Genomic DNA, 22,878 nt, shown 5'->3' with positions numbered 1-22,878 from the left:
TCCTTATTCTGAATGAAACATTAAACAATATATTTACCAGAGGAAAGGAAACTCCACTGTAAAGCTTATCGTCACTTATTCACTATCAAAATGACATTTAGTAGGAACATCATCTTTTACAGAACTGCAGTAAGACATTATTTACTTGGAAAGGCAGCTAATTTCCTACTACAGTATGATCACCCAGTGTTACATCCAGTAAATACAATCTTTAATTCATTTCTATTTTTCCTCTTGTATGCATCACTATGCATCACGACAGGATTATCGCCGTCTGGTGTTTAACGTGAGACATCAAAAACGGTCAGTCACTGCAAACCCAGACTGCTCCATTTGTTGAAGAGTGAAGAGATTATGTGAGGTCAGTTTGAGTATTAGAGATAACCGATGCCTGTGGAGGAGGGGAGCTTCGCATATACAGACTGAAAGATCTTGACAACAGGCTTGGTCTACTGCTGCAAAGTCAAAGATCAAAGAGACTGGGCGAAGAGTTTTGTTTTGCGTAGGAACATAATGTGTAGGAATTTCTATGAATGAAGGGAACATCAAAAGGTATTTTAACTTACAAAGCAGACTGAAGACACAACTGAAGTAAATTTCTTTATAAATGTCAATCTGCTAATTCTCCACTAGTGCCAAAGGTGACCATGAACCCACCTGCATATCGTCACTGTCGGACTGAAACTTTGTATCTCATTTTTCATTATATTTATACAGCCACAGAAAAATGAAAGAGATCATTGCAAATTATGAATTAATGAGAATTTCTAGATGCATTATAGCCATTCAGTCCAGTGTCTGTTGAATTTCAACAAAATCAAACCCCAGTGATTTTTCATTGAAAAAGTATCTTTTCATTTATTTTGATCGGTTTCTCCGGTTTTCATTTTCTGAAAATAAATGCAAATAGGAACAATATTTTTGTTTGAAATTTGGTAGAAATATTGTTAGTAGTGATGAACATTTTACCTAAACACATACAGCAGCTATAAATAGTAAACAAACAAAAAAATGAACAGAATTTTGAAATGTCTTTTATTTTTTTTGCAGCTGTATTTTATAATATTTTGATAAACGATTACTCTTGATCACCCTTCATGTTTGTCTGTGGGCTTTCCAAATGTTTAACCAATGAAAAGAATTGAAAAAAAAGCTTGTCAACTCTCACAATGTTTATTTCTTGAAAAAATGCAATGCTTTTATTATTTCCTGTCAAGTGCTTTCAGTCTTACAGCGACGATATGAAAGGGTGACTAACAATAGGCGCGAGGAGCATATGAGGTGGCCAATGGTCACAGGAAACCCAAACCTTACAAAGCTGCACAAACCATCATCCACTGCTAGAGCCACATCTACCACCAGGTCCCTTACAATGTTTCTCTAGTGTGAAACAACACTTATCTTTCAGGAAAACATCTACAAGTTTAAGAAAATGTGCATCAAACTCAAAAGCATAAAAGGTGAGACATTCAGAGGTCTCCTCTGATAAGAATGAATCTATCTATAATATTTATTTTGACTAACCTTAAATACCCCGTTAAGTATTATTTTTATAGATAAAATCAGACCAAGGGTAATTTGTAAAAAAAGTCACTTTGCATTCTTCACTGTATTTATTATAAATCCTTTCACCTAAACACTCTACCAAAGGACACAAACGCAATCACAAAAACAGGTTTCATGAGCAGGAAGTGTGGGTGTTTTGTTAAAAGCAAAGATGCAGAGAAACAACTACCTAGTACCAACACATTTTTAGTCTTGCCACAGTACAAACAATAACTGACCGCAGGTGACTTCAGCTCTCAAACACCAGTCAACTTTTGTTTCCAGAAGCTTTTTTTATCTTTATATTTAAAATAATGTTTGGCAAATTGTCCATTGTCGTCATTCTCCTTACAGGTAAGAAAATAAATTATGTAATGTGTTTAATATTTAACAGTAGAGCCTTAAAAACATTTTGAGGGAACTTTCACAATTTAATATTTTATTATGGTGATGTTTTTGGAGGTTCTTAAAATGTACATTTACCAAAAAAATTCTGCACTTCTGTTTCTGTTCTTTTTTAATTAAAAAAAAATATATTTTATTCTTTTATTTTTGTATTTTAGATAACAAATGCACACCATACATTGAGTGGAATAGCTTAGATTTAAGCCAAGGTGCTTTAAGGGGGCACAACAATGGTTTACATTTTTACAGGATTAAATCTTCGAGATAAAATCATGTCATCCTTAAGCGAAGCTGACAAGAGTAGCTAGAACACAGTATATGCATAACAGATTTGTATATTATTTACTAATTAAGTGATAAAAATGATAAAATGTAATTACATACAGAACCGAAACAGTATAATGTAAACAAGATGCTATTTTTATAACTTGCGGATTCAACTTTACAGGAATCATTTGGAAATTTGATTTCATGTGATGATGCGTCTTTACATATGGTCATGGCTAAAATAGACCCATCCGTCCGTAGTGGGAAAAAACGCCAACAACGCTATGTAAAAGAACAAGAAGGCATGTGTTTTTGTACCATTATCAAAGTCTTATTTAGTTTTGCCAAATTATGCAAATACAGATGTACAAATTCAGAATTTATCCACTGGTATAGCCTTGGTTTGAAGTTGGATGTTCGATAGTTGTAAATTTAGAAACCGTCTCCAAAGTTACATAGGCTACACATTAATATACACGTTTCTAACTTCAATAGCATTTAAAATGAATGACTTACAGTCACAAAACTGTCAGTTTAAAGTTTTTTTTCAAGTTTACACATTTATGTGTGTTAATTGATTTATATATTTTTTATTTCTTATAGTTTACAGATATGTTTATATTAATTAAACTATGACAAGGGACCCCACCAATGTTTTCTTAGGGCCCTCCAGATGTCTAGGATCAGCACTGATTACATAGTATAATAGTATTAATAATATAATATATTATGGTATAAAATTAAAAGTATAATATTTCTTATTATTAGTATTAATCAAAATCAATATTTCCCACATAATGTTACCTTTATTCTCAAAATATTTCAGAATTTAAGCATAATATAAATAGAAAAACAACACCAAAAAATTAAAATCAATGGCATTTTGGAAGAGTTTTACACTCCCATTATTAATATTTCTTTCTTTTTCTTCGCTTTAAGTTCTTGGTGGTACATTTTGTGAACTCAATTTAAGGACATACAAGGGTCAGACGGCCAAAATCGAATGCGCTTACACGGCGGAGAACATCTTCAACGCAAAGTACTTCTTCAAAGTGTCAGCAGGCCCCAACATCAAATCCATATACAGCTTAAAAGGACGAAGGGTCTTGCGTGATGGCAGAGTATCAATGAGTGATGATTTTCAGAGGAAAATTATCTCTATATCTATATTCGAATTGACTGAAAGTGATTCAGGACACTATGCTTGTGCAATTGGCAAAGGTCACAGTCTGGAAACTTTTGCTGTGGTTAGACTTTCTGTAATGACAGGTATGTATGCTGTAACTTTTATCGTAGGTTCAGAAAGTCTCCACATATTGGTACTGTAACTAATCTAGATGTCTTGATTTTAGCCCCTCAAATAGTAAACATAGAAAAACCTTCCATCCCAACTGTGAGACCGTTCCTCAGTCCATTCTCAGAGACATCGAAAAGTGTCAATGGTAAAACTGTATTAATCTTCTCATTAAAGGTTGTGTGTTATAAAAACAAAATGAGTTTTGTCGATCACTTAACCTTTTTTCTCTGTTCACAGCTGTTACTGAAATGTCCAAAGAACAAGAAGTGTTAACAGTATTTTCAGGTTGGAAAAATCTTGATATATTGTGTGAATGTTTGTGATCTGTATGTGATCTGTGTCTCTCCTCAGATTGGTGGAGGACTCCTCTTTATGTTCTCTCATTTCTGATTGTGGTTCTATTGTCATGTGGACTGATACTGCTACTTTACCAAACACTTTGGAAAAGATGTAAGTTTCCAGTTTATAAAATGTATTAATGTAATTCAAGTAATTTGATAATTTTGAATCATTGGATTAACATTAATTTATATAAATAACATTTTATTAAAAAGCAGATTTGTAACATATAAAACTATCAACAAAGCGATTTGCATTGATTGCCAACTGTTTTTTATTTAATGTCTTATATATATACAGAGAGAGAGAGAGAGAGATAGAGAAAGAGAGAGAGAGAGAGAGAGAGAGAGAAAGAGAGAGAAAGAGAAGAGAGAGAGAGAGAGAAAGAGAGAGAAAGAGAGAGAGAGAGAGAGAGAGAGAGAGAGAGAGAGAGAGAGAAAGAGAGAGAGAGAGAAAGAGAGAGAAAGAGAGAGAGAGAGAGAGAGAGAGAGAGAGAAAGAGAGAGAGAGAGAGAGAAAGAGAGAGAGAGAGAGAGAGAGAGAGAGAGAGAGAGAGAGAGAGAGAGAGAGAGAGAGAAAGAGAGAGAGAAAGAGAGAGAGATAGAGAAAGAGAGAGAGAGAGAGAGAGAGAGAGAAAGAGAGAGAAAGAGAGAGAGAGAGAAAGAGAGAGAAAGAGAGAGAGAGAGAAAGAGAGAGAGAGAAAGAGAGAGAGAGAGAGAGAGAGAGAGAGAGAGAGAGAGAGAGAGAGAGAGAGAGAGAGAGAGATTGCGTAGTTGATAGTTTCCATAGTGAAAGTGAATATTTTACTTAAGGATTGGAACTGTCAAGACCCAATATTACATCTTCCATTACAAATTTGTCACTGTGTCAAAACATAAAAAGATGATCAAGTTACATGGACTGCTTTTATAACGTTATGGTGCTTTTTCCTCATGAAGTGTGTACTTGTAATCATGTTAGATTTTTTGGTTATTTTTTAAAATCCAACACCTCCTAATCCCAGTTTCTGGTCTCTCGCAGCATCTCAAAACAAAAGACACAAAAAGACAGCGAGTAAGGGGGTGAGTAAAAGGGTTCTGTAGCACATGAAAGCAAATGGTTTTACAGAACTGATATAGTTTAATTATTTCCATTTAGAATGATAACAGTAAAAACTACCAGAAAACGGAAAAGGAGTACAATGAATTAGATGTCTGCAGAAAGTTTCCAGACTCAATATACCACAACCTCAACAAGAAGCAGTGTGATCTAATTTAGACCTGTTTAGACAACAAAAAACCTTAAAATAAGAGTTTTGTGCATTTAAAATAATATACTTGCAAGCTCACATAATGCCTTCTATTATTTTATTATTGTTTCCACTTGAAAAGTTTATTTGCAAAAACAGATTTAAAAAAACAAAATTATGTTTTTATTATGTTATCTCGTTTTTATTGTGTGAGTTGGTTATTATTACTTATTTAAAACAACCCAACCACAGTTTGACTGGTATTAATTGCAATGCACATAAACATTTGTTTTGAACATTTTAAAAAAGTGAGTTATCTGTTTTTGCAAATGAACGCTTCACTTATTAATGTAAGCAAAATGTTTAAAATATAGTTAACCCAAATGGAATTTGTAGTAACCATGATGTGAACTATATGTGTTTTGTATATAATAATGCAATAATTTTTTTCAGTCATTAAAGGTCCCATTCTTTTGCTGTTTTTGAGGCTTTGACTATGTTTTTTGAGTGTTTAACAATGGATGTTCATGTTTCTAATTTTAAAAACCTTTGAATTGTTCGTATATTTCAAGTCTATTGTTCAACCCTGTCTCTCTTCTAAGAAAACGACTGGATTTCTTCCGTATATATAAAATCCCTCCTTCTGAAACGGTCTGATTGGTAAAGCTGACCAGGTCTATCGGGATTGGTTCCCCTCTAAGAGTGTGTGTGTGAAGAAGTCACACCCATACCATATCAGCGAGCTTCCGCTTCTCAGGCTGTTGTGATTGGTCAGTGCCCCTCTCAGTGCACGTGTATTCATAAACATCGTCTTTTTGCAATAAACAGTAACAATGGCGTCAACTTCACTTTCTCAGTTAAAAACATTTACATCGATCGAAGTGTAACGGAGGTCTGCTAGGGCATGTGTAAACGTCAATCTTTGTTAGAGATTGCATTTTTTTTTACTATGGCGAGTAAACGGGACACCGGACCGAATGGCGTCAGACCGGTTATGTTAATTAACACCTGATAAAATAAGAGTTAGTTTTGCCTTTTTATACTGGACCCGAGTTGGATAATAAAACAAGCAGATTGACTAGGAGACATTTGCAAGCAGGACTTCACAGCATGTTTCATAGAAGTGTTTTAGAGGTACAGTGAGTGAAATAATTATTTGATCCCCTGCTGATTTTGTAAGTTTGCCTGCTTGAAACAGAAATGAAGGGTCTATCATTTTTATGGTAGGTTTATTTTAACTGATAGAGACAGAATATAAAAAGAATCAGAGTACAAAATGTTATATAAAGGTTATAAATTGATTTGCCTTTCTGTCAGTAAAATCAGTCAGTTCATTGTCAAACTCCAGACGAGCCAGGCAGACCTTCTTGGGCAGGAGGACCTGGCGGGTGCTTCAGGATTTATTTTTTTACCTACCACAAAAATTATAGACCCTTCTTTCTTTGTAAGCAGGCAAACTAACAAAATCAGCAGGGGATCAATAATTATTTCCCTCACTGTATCCGCGTATTACACAGAACAGCTTTCACAGCCGATGTTAAAGTCATGGAAGCTGCTATTTGACCTGTTGGTTAGAATGTGTGAAGCTGAATTCTTATGACCAGCTGTACGACTGTAATGAAAGTGAAAGTAATTAATTCTGTTGCTCAGTCAAAGATTACAATCTCTGATAACCAAACACTACTCCACCGGCTCTTCCTCTTCTCTATGGGAGGTCTTGTCCCCTTTTTTGGCGTATTCCTTTGGGCGGAGGTTTTTCAAAAGCTTGGAATAGTGACATCATGTACCAGGGAAGTAGAGGGCTGTATTCCGATTCCAGCCGTTCTTTGTAGTCGTTGAAAAGCGAAGACAATTTCTCGCTTGGCACCGAACTTTAAGCTTTATCATTTTGCAGGTATCATTTATGCTCTAACAGCAACATTACACACTAACTAAAGGTTGAAAAATGGGATCGCAGGGAATGGGAGCTTTAAAGCTTTCCAAGTAAAACTTGCTTTTGAGCCTTTAATACTTCTGTCTTGTACTGTAAGTCATGTGAAAGATGGATGTAACGTAAAGGTTCACCCTACCAAATCCTATCATCAGAACGAGTTTCACATCTTATTAAAAAAATTAAAATTAAATACAACACCTTCAGTTCACACGTCCATTCGAGGTCTGTCACGCACAGTGACTGTAAGTCATTCCTTTTAAATGCTATTGAAGTTAGAAAAATGTTTATTAATGTGTAGCCTATGTAACTTTGGAGACAGACCCTAAATTCACGACTATCGAACATCCAACGTCAAACCAACGTTATACCAGTGGATAAATACTGAATTTGTACGTCTGTACTTGCTTGTTAATCACATGCTTTGTACAATGGACAGTAAATGTTTCTGATTCTCCACATCCATAAAAATACTGCTCTCATATCCATGAATTACAAAACAAAATAATTCATAGGTCTATGAGAGAGTTGATAATGGCTGTTCTTTATGGAAAAAATTTCATCCTCTCTCTTTGCTCACGAGAAACAAATAGGTTACTGACTTTAATCTACTTGCCTTACCGCTGTGGTCAGGCACTCAGGCTGTGACTGACATGAACATAGAGATAAGGGCAGATATGGCATGACTTTGTTAGTAATATTAGCATGCATTGATTGCTATGTCACACTGTTGGGTGCATGTAAGGTCACGTGCAGCAGAGAGAACACAAATCACACATCATATCTGCAGACTACCGGCTAAGAGTCTGAACCACATTCATCCATTAACCTCTTGCAGACAAGTGCACTGCTATGGGGTCTGAGACCATCAAGCACACACACACTTTTATTCCCCCTGCAGACCCTGATAAACAGCTGCTCCTATAACAGCAGCAACTCAATAAAGCCATTAATCTTTTCTGCACAAAACAGTCTTTACTACAGATACCGTAGATACATTGACAAGACAGAGCCTGCTTGCTGAAAACATTCACCCATCCTTACCCAAGATAACAAATCATTGCAAACCCACTACAAACGCTAATGCTATAGTGTTCTATCTTATTTTATACTACATAATAAGTGTTTTGGAAAATGAACCACACAAACTGTGCATTCTAACGAACCCTCTTCAGTTGCGATTCTGCTAAGAAAAATGTACTTTAACATACCATGATACAATGATGCATTACATTATAATACCATGGTACTTTCATATATACTATGCCGTATGACACTTTCATGGTACCAGGATGTATGGAAAACTACTAGAGCAGTAAACACATCAAGTTTCATTGCTCACCGATTCTTCGTCTTGTATCATGTGCACCAGGTTATCCAGAACAGGAGCCAGATTTCTGAACATCAAGAGAACAAAAATATCAAATGAATAAAAAAAGACTTTTGACCATAATCGTAGATGTTGACTGTTGGTCAGTAGTGTTCTCTGGCTCTTACTTTGATTTGATGTTGTTGAAGTTCTTCCCCAGGGAAAGATGCCTTATGGAGCGGTTCTTGGCCAGCCATACTAACAGAGTGGCCATGTCAGAGTCCAGACCTGAGACCACAGAAAAGGTACGATTTCAAGTCTATCTAAGCCGAACCAAAGTCTTTTTAAAAAAAAGGACAGTGATTTTGACCAGCTCAATTAAACGCAGACAAACATATGCAGTAGATATGCATTAAAGTACATGTATGAAAAAACTGACATGCTCAGAAACGTAAAAAGAAACGGGGTCCTGATAATCTGAATTTGACCTTTAACTCTCAAAGATTTGAGGTCAAAAAGAAAATTAACACTTTAATCAGGAGTAGATGAAGCAGATCCAGTGTCTAAATAGGTTAACGCCTTCTGAAAAAGCCATTTTATATTTCCGCTCTTGCTTCCAGTCAAAACAGAGACAGTAATTATGTTTAGCCCTCAGGTTTTATTTCATTGCTAATTACAGATATGAAATAATAGATCGGCACGACTGTTATCAAGCTATTAACAAACTCCTAAATTGTGCTCATAAAAAGGTTATTTTAGAGTTCACCCAAATAATTTACTCACCGTCATGTCATTCCAAACCTGTATAACTTTCTTCTGCCAAGCAAAAATGAAGACATTTTGAAGAATGTTGGAAACCAACCAACATTGGCCACATTGACTATAATTGAGTGAACATGGAACCACTGAGACATTTTTCAAAATATCTTCTTTTGTGTTCCATTTACAGTCATATACAGGTTTAAACAACAAGATAATGAATACAGTCTTTTTGGATGAGCCCTTAAGTAATGTATGTTGGATTATAAACTAGAGCTGCAAATAGATTGGAGATGAATGCTTGTTGTCACATGATTCAGCATTCCTTCTGGTTCACTGACCATTATCAGAAATGTCCAGGCAAGAGATGTTGGGAATTTCAGCAATGCAGCCCTCCAGGATCTGAGAGCCACCGGACCGCAGCTGAAAACCAGAGGAACAACAAAACTGAACCATCAGAGAAACATCTTAAACAGATAAGATTCCACACAGCTTTGATATGTCAAATATTTTTCAGACATCCTTTTTCACTAACACAAAAACACAGCATGTCACGGATGTATAGAATACATGAAACACAATACAGTATCCCTACTGGAAGTTGAGACATCAATATATAGGACAATGTTGGAGTTATGGAGGAAGCTGTATGAAGACAGGCAACTAATGATGAGAACTATCAGCTACAGAGATACTTACACAGTGACCGAGCTTTAGAGAGCAGTAAGAAAAAGTGATGGGCATATGTTAGAACAGCCAACATTTACTAAAACACACACACACATGCACAGCACACATCATTTGATATAAATATATCCAAACGCTTAGGATTACTTTTCCCAGAGGGAATTGTATTGTTTATTTGCACCGATTCATTAAATGAGTAATGTAAGTAACAGCAAAACATGCCTAAAATGAACGCACTGAAGGCAATTATCATCTTGCCACTCCTTATCTCGTCTCCATCCCATGTCTTAATATAAATTAAATATTTATATATTTAATTTATAAATATTTATAAATAACATATACCGTCAGATAAAGAAAACCTTTCAGTCAAATGACCCTATACAGTACATTTCAATCATCAATGTGCGCTAAACATACGCATAAACACACAGCAGTGACAAAAATGTTAAAAAATATCTCTATTCCGTCTAACACCTGCTTCCTCTGTGCAGCAACACCTAATTTGCAAAAGTGCCACAACAGTTTAGTGAATTCCGCCCCCAGCGTGATCTTTCAGCAACAATTAGGTATGGATAATATCGCTGGGATTTAACTAATCACTTTTCCACACATTAGTGTGTATTCATTATCTTAAGCACTTTGCAATAGAAAATCTCAGCATGTGTGTGTCTGTGTGCAGGCAGACACATTATGCCACAGGCTAAAAACGTGAAATTATGAATTTTAACACACACACACACACACACACGCTGGGACTTTCCATGGATGTATTTTTTTATACTGAACAAACTGTATATTCTATGCCCTAACCCTCACACTACTGATCCTTTCTGCATTTTTTACAGTTTCAAATAAACATCATTTAGTTTGATTTATAATCTGTTTTCTCAAAAGTACCAAAAATATTCCCATAAAGTAAAAATAATATAGGGTTTACATGATCATACATAGAAACACACACACACACACGTCTTATCCCAGATAGCACAATCCATCTGGCTTACGTCTATTTGACGTCTGCATTTACATCTGCAAGACATCTGCAATACGTAGTTTTCTCATCTGCAATATGTCTCGGAGACGTCTGAACGTCTGTAATACGTCTGCTAAAGATCTGGAGATATGCTGCATAAAACATCTGCTAAACATTTTAGAAAGATCAGCTTTACATCCATTCTAAATCATAAACATCTTACAGATGTCTATATGACGTCTGACAGCAGAGATATCCGAGACGTATTGCAGATTAGCAAACTATGTATTGTAGATGTCTTGCAGATGTAAATGCAGACGTCAAATATACGTAAACCAGATGTATGTGTGCTATCAGGGATTATACATTTCTGAGCTTGGTAAGCAGCACAATAATTTAAGAGAAAAACTACAGATTTAGTAATCTAAACAGTTTTGGGTGATGCAGAATCGCTAGAGATTTAATTGATCTAGCATAAAAAAATTGTCCCAATGATAAGATGAAATGCAAAAATGATACATTTATGTAACATTTTAAATATTTTTTTATCGGACCTTTTAACTGATTATATGCATTGATGCTTTACAGAGCACTGTCTTCCACAGGGTGTTCAGTTATTTAACTATTAGACAGAGACGTGCTTAGATCTACACAGTAAAAACCTGTCACGACGTTGCCTACGGGAAATCTCCACAGGGCTCTTTACTCCAAACCTCAAAACACTGTTGCCATGGAAGTAAGATCTTAAATCTTGCCTTCAGGGTAAAATATCAGATCAATAAAGACCAATCATGTATTTTGCATCAAAACACTTTCCATATCCTTTATACTTCATTAACTGGGGACTGAACATCATCAGAAGCAGCTCTCTGCGTGAAAAGGAATAATATCTTAATATCTTTTCTAAACCGTGGGGGTTGAATTGGGAGAGTCTTTCTTAAAAGACTTTCAGACATATATAAATGAATTAATTCCCATAAAGTGAGCTGAAAGGGTTTTAATTTAATGAACATCTAAATTAAAATGAATGAATTGGCTAAATGCAAAGTACCCATATATTATTGTGCTTTTTTTGCACAATATTAAACCGGCAAACTGTGTGTAGGCAAAATACTGCATATTACCTCACAGCAGCTGAGATCCAGAGAGACATCTTTAACTTTAGGATTACTGGCCAGACCCAGCAGGAGAGCTCTGTGAGAGGAGATGTCACCGTTATCGTCTTTATATTGTACTTATCGGTATTGCACACGCACAGGAGAAAAGGACAGTAGGTGGTTTTCACGGGGTGTTTCTTACTTCAAGGCCTCTGGGGGTAATTTGGTTCCTGATATGTTGATGGTGTTGAGAACCATTGCACTGCTGAAGAAGTGTTTAAATGCAGGAGGTGCGTCTTTGCCTTTCCTGTTGGCACATAACACAACATTCACTCAGTTGGTAAAGCAACAGTGACATTTTGTGTTTTTAGGATTTAATATCACTTATTACAATTGCAATAAACTGTAACTTCCACTAGGCATTCAATGGGCCGCTTTCAAAAGAGTCGTCAAGCAACATCCCATACAGATTAAATCCCATTGTATTAGAATGCACTTGTGTCATTTAAAGCTACTTACATTGATCGGTACTGTTTGTTTTTGCAACAAACAGTTGCAAACTGTTAATATATATTAAACATAAAAATGTATATCTGTGTGTTTATCAGTTTTTCACACCCAGACAGCTAATATTTATTTAAGTGTTTTGAGTTTATACACTCTAGCTCAGTTGTTATTTAAACATGTCACTGTATTAAAGGAAATGACAATAAAATACCTTTAACAGAGTGTAACTCATTAATATTTGTTAGTAAATAAGATATCATAAACTGCTAAGGTAAGGTTTCTTTTTTATTGTAATTAAAAAAATATTCTTATACCATATTTATAAGAACAATATTCTTATATTTGGTATATTCTTTTACCAAATGTAAAATGTTAAAACTTGAATTGTGAAAACATAATAAATGTAGAACTTTGAAATTAAGCATTAAGGTTAAGAAATATAAAGTATTATATTACGCTGTAACTAATATTAATAAATAAAAAAAGAATAAAAGCCTTATTATAAAAGGCTAACCATAAACAGCTGTATTGTTCTTCTCCAATCTTTTAATAGTTTGCTTTCAATACTGCACATAAGATTCTAATGCTCCTGAATAATCATGGTCTTCCGTTTAGATTGATATACAATATACATAAACAATTATTCACTCCACTATCACAGTAACACAAGAGCAGACATAATAAAACACGCATACATAATGCATGTCAATAATCCAATGCACCCGCGAGTAAAATGTCTGCTATTAGGTATCTTACATAATTAAAATGATTTTCAATAGAAGTGATGTGAGGGGATTGGGTGATGTCTTTCCAGCACAACACGCAGCCTTTACTGTAACTGAATTGATGCAATATAGGACCAAACTAGACAGACATAAAGAATAAAATGCGACGGAGAACATCATCACTGGCTTTAATATATGCAGTTCAGTATTTAAAATCAGTAAGCACCTGTCTCAGGTTGCTGTCCCATAAACAGTACACACCTTAGATTAAGACAAAAACAGCAGTACTAAGCTGTGGGGTGTTTTTAAGTTAAGATCTTAACTTTAAACAGGTGTTAATAAGGTAGTAAGCTCGTTTACATTATTTATAAGAAGACATTTAATCCAGACACTCTTGTTAGAATTGGATACTGCTGTAGCCCGAACATCGTTTACCCTGCTTCCAGAGCCGTCTGTGAATGTTGATCTGAGATATTGTGGATGGTGTTGAGGGGGTCAGTGATAAATAGAGGGGGGATACTGAAAGCAGGTTGGAGCATTCTGACCCTTCACAGATGGCCTGCCCCTTGGGGAATGAAGGCTAACATTACACCCTAAGCTTACACAGAATTCGAATCAATCTAGTTCCCAACCTCATGCTTCTCACTGTCTTTTTCCTATTTAACCTCCTTACTCACACAAACACAAGGCTGATAGAGAGATAGAGAGAGAACTAAACACCAATTCAATACTTTGATGGAGACCCGTCAGGCAAGCTTAGTCTGGTGGTACCATGAGAGATGTGCACCTAAAGTTGTGTGCTATATTAAATATCTTGCTCTTTCTACTCAATTTGTGACATAGAAATTGCAAGAAAAAACATCTGTCGCGACAGTTACATGTTCAAGGATGAAATCCTCACAGCCGATCAATCGTTACTAAAAAGTTACTTTCTAACAAACACTAGAATAGTCCCTAATTTCTAGCAAAGTCCTGTGAATTGTTACTCATTTTTCACATATTGTCTGTAAAAAAAACATAGTAAATATACAAGTAATATATCATAATGGTACGACCTTGACTTGTCATATAGTATATGTGCTGCCATGTCAACAACAGCAATGTTATTTAATGCGAGTAGTACAGCGTAACAGAATAGTTTTCATTGCTCTGGATGAAAATACAAATCCGTTTTTACCTGAGGGCAAAGATGCTTTTTGACACATTAAGGACAGTAAGGTGCTGGACGGACCCTCGGAGTAGAGCAGCACAAACCTTATGCACACACACATGGACATACAGTCAATATCTCATATAGCCTGAGTTGAGTCTAACCCAAATGCATTACACATCTTGCATTAACAAAACCAAAACTCCAAATTCACAAACATATATCTTAGGAAAATAAATGATAAAATTCTGTTCAGCACTAGTTTTGAAATGAAATTGATAAAATAAATATTATATATTTATATTATATATAAACAGAATAAACAAACAAACAAATTCAATAAATATTAGGGCCTTCAACGTTAACGCATGTGATTATTTAATTTAGATTAACGCACTAAAAATATTTAACTCCATCTGTTTTTTCTGTCATTATTCTTAGCATAACATTATATATACAGGCTCTTTTCATTTAAAGTTCTTTAAATTATTAAGGCGCGATTTGAAATGGTTGTATTGACATGTCCAGTATAGATTGACAGCTTCTGGCTGTGGAACACGGCTCAACGCAACGTGACATTGGTCCCATCTGGTGAACAGTGGCCAAAGGCTGCGCCAGAATCTGTCAGACAGTGCACCAGTATTTACTTCTCTTTTGAGATTGAATGGACAAAATCACGCAAGATTATGCCAGAAAGCACATTTCATCTAGTATTTAATAAAGTCTTAAATGAATGCAAAGAGCAGTGAAAATAGGAAGCGTGTTTAAGCAGCTCTTTAAGGGGCCGCGTTCTTAAAAATGCTGCTGTGACTCCTGTCACTAATGTTTATCAAAGAACAAAAGAAAGAAGAAATCAATGTGATTTTATCTGTATGTCATGTATTTAGCAGTGAAGACTGTAAAGTGTTTGAGAACTTTATTTATTATCTGTGTATTTGCTATCTGTTACACAGTTATTATAATGGGTTTGATAAGTAGAAAAAAAACATATATTTTTTAAAGATACCATATGCAAAGCCAACAATATCAGAAGGTCGGCTTTCATTCATAAAATGATGTTGCTAAAGAAATGTGCCGTTTATACATTAATTTGGAGATAAAATGTGTAATTATTAGAATGTAAAAGTTATTTTAAAACATAAAAGCAGTGGGTGATTAGGTAGTACATCGTTTTAATCGATTGATAGCACTAAAATTAACATGTTAAACAAAATAAGTATTGTATGTTAAATTTCACTATACATTTGCGATTAAGGGTGAATTAATCCCTTACCCACGAAAAGGGTGCGATTAATCAGGATTAAAAAATGTAATCATTGACAGCCTTATTAAATATACAGAAAGCACAAAGTAATTACAAACATATAAAAGTGTGATGTGTTAAAAATATATTATTTAACTCTTTCCCCGCCATTGACGAGTTATCTCGTCATTAAAAAAAAAAAGTTCCCCGCCAAAGACGAGTTATTACGGCAATCGGTGTTTGTACTGTTATACAGCAGGTGGCGCTGTTACACACCTTTGGAAAAGTACAGAAGCTCTGAACCTTGAACGTATATGTTTCATATGTTTTTAATGATTGTTCTGAGTGTAATCTGGGTGGAGTCTTTGACCAATACATTTTTATTATCTCAGCTGTTTGCATTTTTAAAGAAACCTACCCACATCTAAGGGCTGATCAAAATGAAGATAGAAGAGTTTAGTTTGAAAGCTGAGACTTTCAAACTAATTGTTTGTCCATAAATTAATTACAGAAAATGTACTGTGAGCAATCAAAATTTAGTGAAAATGTTTAAAAAAACGCTGGCGCTGGCTGGCAACTTTAAAAAAAAAAAGGCTGGCGGGGAAAGAGTTGAATATATCCTTTACAATTAAATGAGGAAAATCACACTACTTCCATTAATAATTTATCAAACGTAATCAATAGAAAACTTTCTCCAAGCGACTCACCAGGTCAAGTGAGCAGTCTGTGTTGGATAGGTCCAGAGTATGCAGGCTGTTTGGTTGGCCAAGGAAATTGTAGAAACTCTAAAAGTAAGTTTAAAGATTAATTGATAAAGGTTAAATGTTGCAGAATGTGAATACAAATATGGCCTAAATAAATGAATATCAACCTGCAGTAAAGATTGTCAGCTTTGTACTCCAGTCAAATGTTTAACAAAGTTTTTCAGTGACCAAAGAGAATTTAATTTCAATGATAGTTGGCTTTCTTAAGTAATATGAGCAAAATGTAGTTGGTTGATTTTTTTAGGTCGCTTGTTTTATTTCTGTATTGTTGTGGTGGGTCGTTCCACCACACTGAAAGCTGAACCAAAATTCATCAAAGGGTCACGTTTCAAATCATAAGCAGATGTCATTGTTACCTTAGGAGCTTTTTCTCATGACATACATTTAAGTCTGTGGCGTTGAGGTCACTGAGTTCATGTTATTTTAGAGTACAGTTACATACATGCGGATAAACGCCTGATCGACAACACACAACCCCACAAAGACACACACATCAATACTGTCCTTAGAACAGCCAATCAATAATGCATGAGAAGTTTAAGAAAGGAGAGATCATCCAGAGACACTGCAATGACTGAAAGCAGATCAATCTCTGTGAGCGAAACACTTGTGCTGAACATTAAACAAGGCTGGTATAAGACATCAGACGTCAACAACTGATATCTGAGCTACCAAAATTGTGTCTTTTGTAAAATATCAGACAGCTGTATTAATGCAAAGTCAATACCTTGCACCATGTCACATCCAGTGTGGACAAAATGCTAAATTATAATGGTTTCTAATTAGGGCTGGGAGATGTGTTTAAAAATAAATACCGATAATCGACTTTAAAATCATCGAGATATCCGATAATATCGGTTATGTTTGATGCAACGTTGAGCAGACGTTCAATCTGCGGATATGAACTGGGAGGGATTTCATTCTGGACCCACCAAGTGCCAAACAAACACACAGGAGCACCACGCGCACAAACTAGTGTTGCAGTGACTTCTTTCATTAGGTAAACCGCCAACATAAACCACAGCTTCTATGCAGTAGAAAAATGTTGCAGGTGTCCTGAAATTTCATCCTACCCGTCAGATTATCCTACCAGGCATGAGCACATTAAGGTTACATCATTTTTTTGCACCATAAAATCATCCTATCTGTTTATTTCATTTCAGAGTTCGCCAAACGACATCTAAAAAAGCCTTCACAGTTCTGGAACAACATCCTATGGACAGATGAGACCAAGATTAACTTGTACCAGAGTGATGGGAAGAGAAGAGTATGGAGAAGGAAAGGAGCTGCTCATACCACCTCATCAGTGAAGCATGGTGGTGGTAGTGTCATGGCGTGGGCATGTATGGCTGCCGGTGGAACTGGTTCTCTTGTATTTATTGATGATGTGACTGCTGACAAAAGCAGCAGGATGAATTCTGAAGTGTTTCGGGCAATATTATCTGCTCATATTCAGACAAATGCTTCAGAACTCATTGGACGGTGCTTCACAGTGCAGATGGACAATGACCCAAAGCATACTGCAAAAGCAACCAAAGAGTTTTTGGAGGGAAAGAAGTGGACTGTTATGCAATGGCCAAGTCAATCACCTGACCTGAATCCGATTAAGCATGCATTTCACTTGCTGAAGACAAAAGTGAAGAGAAAATGCCTCAAGAACAAGCAGGAACTGAAGACGGTTGCAGTAGAGGCCTGGCAGAGCATCACCAGGGATGAAACCCAGCGTCTGGTGATGTCTATGCGTTTGATTTGCAACCAAACAAATCAAGTATGATTTGCAACCAAGTATTACAAATTGAAACTGTTGTAATTCCTACACTATTCACCTGATTTGGATGTAAATACCCTCAAATTAAAGCTGACAGTCTTCATTTGAAATCCATTGTGGTGGTGTATAGAGCCAAATATGTTAGAATTGTGTCGATGTCCCAATATTTATGGACCTGACTTTATGATAACATCGTCACATCGCATAGTCTTAGTTGTAATGCATTTTCTAAATGTATTTTGTCACGTGCGCCGGTCGCTTCCAGTGCAGACACAGTGATAAACTACACATAAACATCTTCGGGATGAAATGTCAGATTTAATATGGCAATGTCACCATATGCATACTTTACTTATACTTTATCCTTTAAAAGGAGAATAATATGTGGAAAAGTGGTGGCTTCTAGAAAGTATGTGGATGACACAGACGGTTAAACAATCAAATCCCTACTTTGTTTCAACATTGTCAAATTGAGATAGGGTTTGGTCTTTTGAAAATGTGTTATCTGAGAGTGTGGAGAAAGCTAACATCGCTGTTCAACAGGTTTCCTAAATGGTTACAAAAAGCTGTCCATTCAGCTGTGAGGTCAAGAGTCACTTTTTTTGGCCTCAGGCTCAGGTGTGTCTGCAAAGGAATGTAAATTGTATTTAAACAAGTGAATAGAAAACTCACCGTCAGGTCGTCCCCCCGCAGCACGTTTCCTGAGAGGTCGAGGTGGGTGAGGGTGTTGGGAATGGACTGGTTGGCACTCAGTGACTGAGCAAGGCTGTTCACCCCTACAAATCAACATGAATACAGCAGTCACGTCACAGACTTGTAAGATAACTGATTTAAGATGCAGAAAAATATATTAAAACTTAAAGCTAAAATGACGTAATTAGAAATGTAGTAGGGTTGAGCATGATGGTTATTTTATTTATTTTTAATTTATTTATTTTAAAACTCGGCACTTAAAGTGTCCCGTGTGTTCAGTTCCATACAGCTGTGCTCTGTCTAACTGTCTGAATGAAAACACCACGTGTCATGTGACCTCTTATCCTCTTTATAGTATTAAGTGTTAAGTGCTCATCTGGACTGAAAGTGACTAACAGTGTTAAATGAATTCATGACTGATGAATCAAAATCAGGGTCAGATTTAATCCCATGTTGTCCATGAAAGCGCCACATCTATAAAGTTTGAAGACAGCTTGCAACCAATTTGCCTTGGCTCGGCGATCACTTTTTTCAAGACTGCATGAATCAGCAATGATCTAAAAAGCTTGGATTACACAACACACAATGACTTTTCGGACTTTTAGCAAGTGGCATTTCCAATGATACAAGACATCGTGAAGTTGTTGACATTTCTTCTAAGTGGCTACTTATAGGCCTCTAATTGGGTTATGAAAGATAGAGGAAACTAATAACGTGTGTTATGAACCTCTTCTGAAAAAAAAACATCATTTCTCCACACACATTACGCCGAAGCAATAACCAGTAAGACGACTGAAGCCTCCCTCCTGCTCCGACACGCGGATAATTTTGAGGCAATTAGCAGCTGTAAATGGCAGAAGTCTTGTTAAACGGCGGCTTTATTAACTGTGAAGCCCAGTGGAGAGGTGCAAATGAAAAAAGCTGGCCGACTCAACTCTGAACCAATTGCTAAATATATTCTACTGCAGAGAAAGCTTATAAAAGATGTATTTGTGGTAACGAATGTGAGCAAAAACAGTGACATCTGTAGGCTTTATAGCAATCATGCTTCACAAACATAGCATGAACACATCTAAGGCACCTGCTTCTGATGCTCATAAATTGATTAATGTTTTGACCGAAATACAATACAATAAACATTACTACTGTATGTTTTCAGGGGTGTATAAAGACTATATTAGAATGAGCCATGTTGTCTACAGTAGCCCTAAGTGGACAAACTGCTCTACGAGTGCATTTCGAAAATATGTTATTAAAGAAGTGAAAACGTGACAACATTTTAGTTCTGATAAGTTTTAATTTCTTTCATCTCTGTGGAACTCCTACTTCTGACCGAAGCTCAAACTGCCCTTTGACCTTTTCCCACTGATCTGACTCAAAGACAGGAAGCACTTCAGCCATGATGTAAAAACTGGAGATATTTTCAATATTTATATTTTTAATGTCTCTGCCTTCTGCCAGATGTCCAGTGCAGGCCTTTAAAGGAATTGTTCACCAAATAATAATAATTCTATCGTCGCTTGTTCACCCTCATTGCATTCAAACCTGTACAGTATATGACTCTTTCTTTGGTGGAAACACAAAAGAAGATATTTTGAGAAATGTCTGGTTTTATATCCATACAATGGAAGTCAATGGGGTCCAATTCTGTTCGGGTACCAACGTGTGTTTTCAGTGAAGATCTGTGTGATGAGTACAGTATGTGTGGCAAAACAACTAAACAATTTGAGGAAAAAGCACTGTAGTAAATTCATTTTCTAACTCTTTATGAGATTGACTCCGAATAATAAATAATGTTCGTTTCTGACACCTAATGCATTAAAGATCACAAAAACATTGCAGTACAAAAAGGACACTCTCATTCTCCATTGACTCTCATTACCTGTGATTGTCTCAGGCAGCTTTAACACAATGTCAGGTGACTAAATGAAGACAGATTTTCCCTTTTTGAGTCAACTATCCCTTAAATGTTGTCCAATGCTTTTTTCATAATCTCAATCAATCCAAGGAAAACGCTCTGCTACAGTAAGTGCAGTAGGTCTCCTCAATTCAGTTAGTATCTCCTGCTACACCTCACATTCTTCTGTGTAATATCATCACTTCATGTGAGCTACTTCTCAAGAACAGACCATCAATCAATCTAACATGTACTGCGACCATTAAAATCCCTGCCAATAATCCTCACATAAATTCAAGATATAATCCACCTTTTGCCCTGTGCTTATTTATCTACTGGCAGGTTTAAGAGTTGCAGTCTAGAAAATGTAAATCTTTCAGTACTGATCTAACCTTAGATGGAAAAGATCAATGAGCAAAATACATTTTCAGCTAATATATGTACATCCAGAAATGAAACATCAAATGAAAAGAAATGCCAATTTATGTGACAACCATCGCAACCACAAAGTCAAGTATATGAAGCCAACGTAATAATCAATAAAACAGAATGAAAGTACATTAATAATAATAATGACTGTTGCCAAGGGCAACACTAAAACCTCTAATCCGGGAAACTCTTGTGTTATAGCTCTGCTCGAGTTTCATTATTCCTACAGGCAAAGGAAATAATTTTAACTCGTATGGATATTTTATGTCCATGCTATGTGATAGGTTGGATTATGTACAGTCAATATTAGCGCGTTCAATGTTGAGGTCCTCATTGATCTGACTGACTGACATTATTTCTTACATGGCAAATGAGATTCTATATGCAAAGAACAAATGATACTTCAGAACAACTATAATTACACAGAGCTAAATGTCTCGCCTTACCTGTTAATATAGAGAGCATTTAATGACACTGTGAATGTGATGGACAGAAATGAATGACGCACAACTCAGTGTGCACACAACACAATCTTCCAGTTTGTAAACAGACAAAAATAATGTTTGCAGTAATGCGCTTCCAATTAAAGTCTACAGGGACAAGACGTTTCAGAGAGGTTAAAAGCAGAAATCTATTATGTCTATATTATTACCCCAGATGTGTTTTTGCAGTTGTATAGTTATTCAAATTGTCCTTTAAAAAGTGAGATTACTGGATAGATAAACTTCCAATTATTTGTTAGCAACATGTCTTTAAGGGCAGCTTTAGGAAACAGGTTTAGCAAGCTATTCTAATCTTGTGCTACACATACAATGTTTAAATCTTGGGTCTATACTTATAACTAGGGCTGTGTGCTTGGTTACTTGCTGTCTGACCTGTACATAAATTCTGTAATACAGTAAGCTGCGAGTCCACAGATAATTAAAACAATACATATGTCTTTAAACATCTATTTGGAGGCTATTTCTGCACATTTCAAGGAATCCATATAAATATAAATATATGCATGTTTATATAAGAATATAAAGTAATGTACATATCAAATGTTCCATACTTGGAGTTACTGTGAAAATAATTTTTGCTTGCTGATTTTAACACGGGACAAGACAAAATTATTTTCTGTAGCAGTGGAAAGCAGTCACATTGACAGAGATTGACTTGCAATAAATCGAGACATTTTCTAAAGCCTTTCAGGTAGTGAAGGAGGTTCCTTGATGTACCTTTGGGTGACAATGAGGTTTTGGAGAAGTTCAGATGCTTGAGGCCCTTACGGAGTTTGGCAAACTGTGCACCCAAAGAGGCGATCCCTGCAAAACAAGAGGTTATCAACAAGAAAAAAGGCCATTGACAGACAGTTGCTAGTGAGTGTTGGATGTTAGATAAGACAAAGAATACTATGATGATAGCTGGGGTGATGCAGTCTGGTTGCTAGGGTGGTTTAATTCATCACAAAGCAGACACTCTTTGTCCCAAGGAAAAAAACGTCCATCCTCAAATCTATTCTGGCACCTATGACTTGAGTGCTAATACAGATATAAAATTCTTAAAATGAGCTTCCTGAATTCACCCTCTATTATTAGATCACATGAGTCCAGCTTGCCATTTTTTGCTTATGCATTTTCTCTCCAGCATTACTCGTATTAGTAATGTAAAGAGCTCAATGTCTGTATAGGTCCCAGCCTAAAAGAAAGACTAGCAAAACCGAACGCATAATATATTCTCCTTCGTGGGAGAGACAGCTTCCCCTCCTGTTACATCTTACATGAGGTCAAGCACATCCACACACAGAGCTAAAGATCCACATCCATGTTTTATTCATAGTATAGAAAAAATTCAGCGTGGTTTTAGTGAATGGTCTAAAATG

At 35.9% G+C, this 22,878-nt stretch overlaps 2 protein-coding genes across 3 annotated transcripts in view; one reads left to right on the top strand and one right to left on the bottom strand.

The window, feature by feature from the left end:
• LOC130432813 (F-actin-uncapping protein LRRC16A-like) overlaps positions 1-22,878 on the bottom strand; it is an 87,194-nt gene that overhangs the window by 24,387 nt on the left and 39,929 nt on the right. For both annotated transcript variants that reach the window (XM_056762319.1, XM_056762320.1), the window contains exons 12-20: positions 22,235-22,321; positions 18,668-18,771; positions 16,171-16,248; positions 14,248-14,324; positions 12,041-12,145; positions 11,866-11,935; positions 9,420-9,501; positions 8,508-8,607; positions 8,353-8,407 (exon numbers count right to left, since the gene is read on the bottom strand). In XM_056762319.1, the coding sequence (XP_056618297.1) occupies positions 8,353-8,407; positions 8,508-8,607; positions 9,420-9,501; positions 11,866-11,935; positions 12,041-12,145; positions 14,248-14,324; positions 16,171-16,248; positions 18,668-18,771; positions 22,235-22,321 (758 nt within the window). The remainder of the gene's footprint in view (positions 1-8,352; positions 8,408-8,507; positions 8,608-9,419; positions 9,502-11,865; positions 11,936-12,040; positions 12,146-14,247; positions 14,325-16,170; positions 16,249-18,667; positions 18,772-22,234; positions 22,322-22,878) is intronic.
• Positions 1,781-5,536, top strand: LOC130432814 (CMRF35-like molecule 8). Its single transcript, XM_056762321.1, has 7 exons — positions 1,781-1,899; positions 3,157-3,486; positions 3,570-3,659; positions 3,752-3,799; positions 3,866-3,964; positions 4,873-4,913; positions 4,990-5,536. Exons 1-7 carry the CDS (start codon positions 1,860-1,862, stop codon positions 5,107-5,109), a joined length of 768 nt encoding a protein of 255 aa, XP_056618299.1. The 5' UTR covers positions 1,781-1,859; the 3' UTR covers positions 5,110-5,536.

This window comes from Triplophysa dalaica, chromosome 12 (genome assembly GCF_015846415.1).
Source record: "Triplophysa dalaica isolate WHDGS20190420 chromosome 12, ASM1584641v1, whole genome shotgun sequence".
Taxonomy (NCBI): domain Eukaryota; kingdom Metazoa; phylum Chordata; class Actinopteri; order Cypriniformes; family Nemacheilidae; genus Triplophysa; species Triplophysa dalaica.
This window is presented reverse-complemented; position numbering and strand designations above follow the sequence as displayed.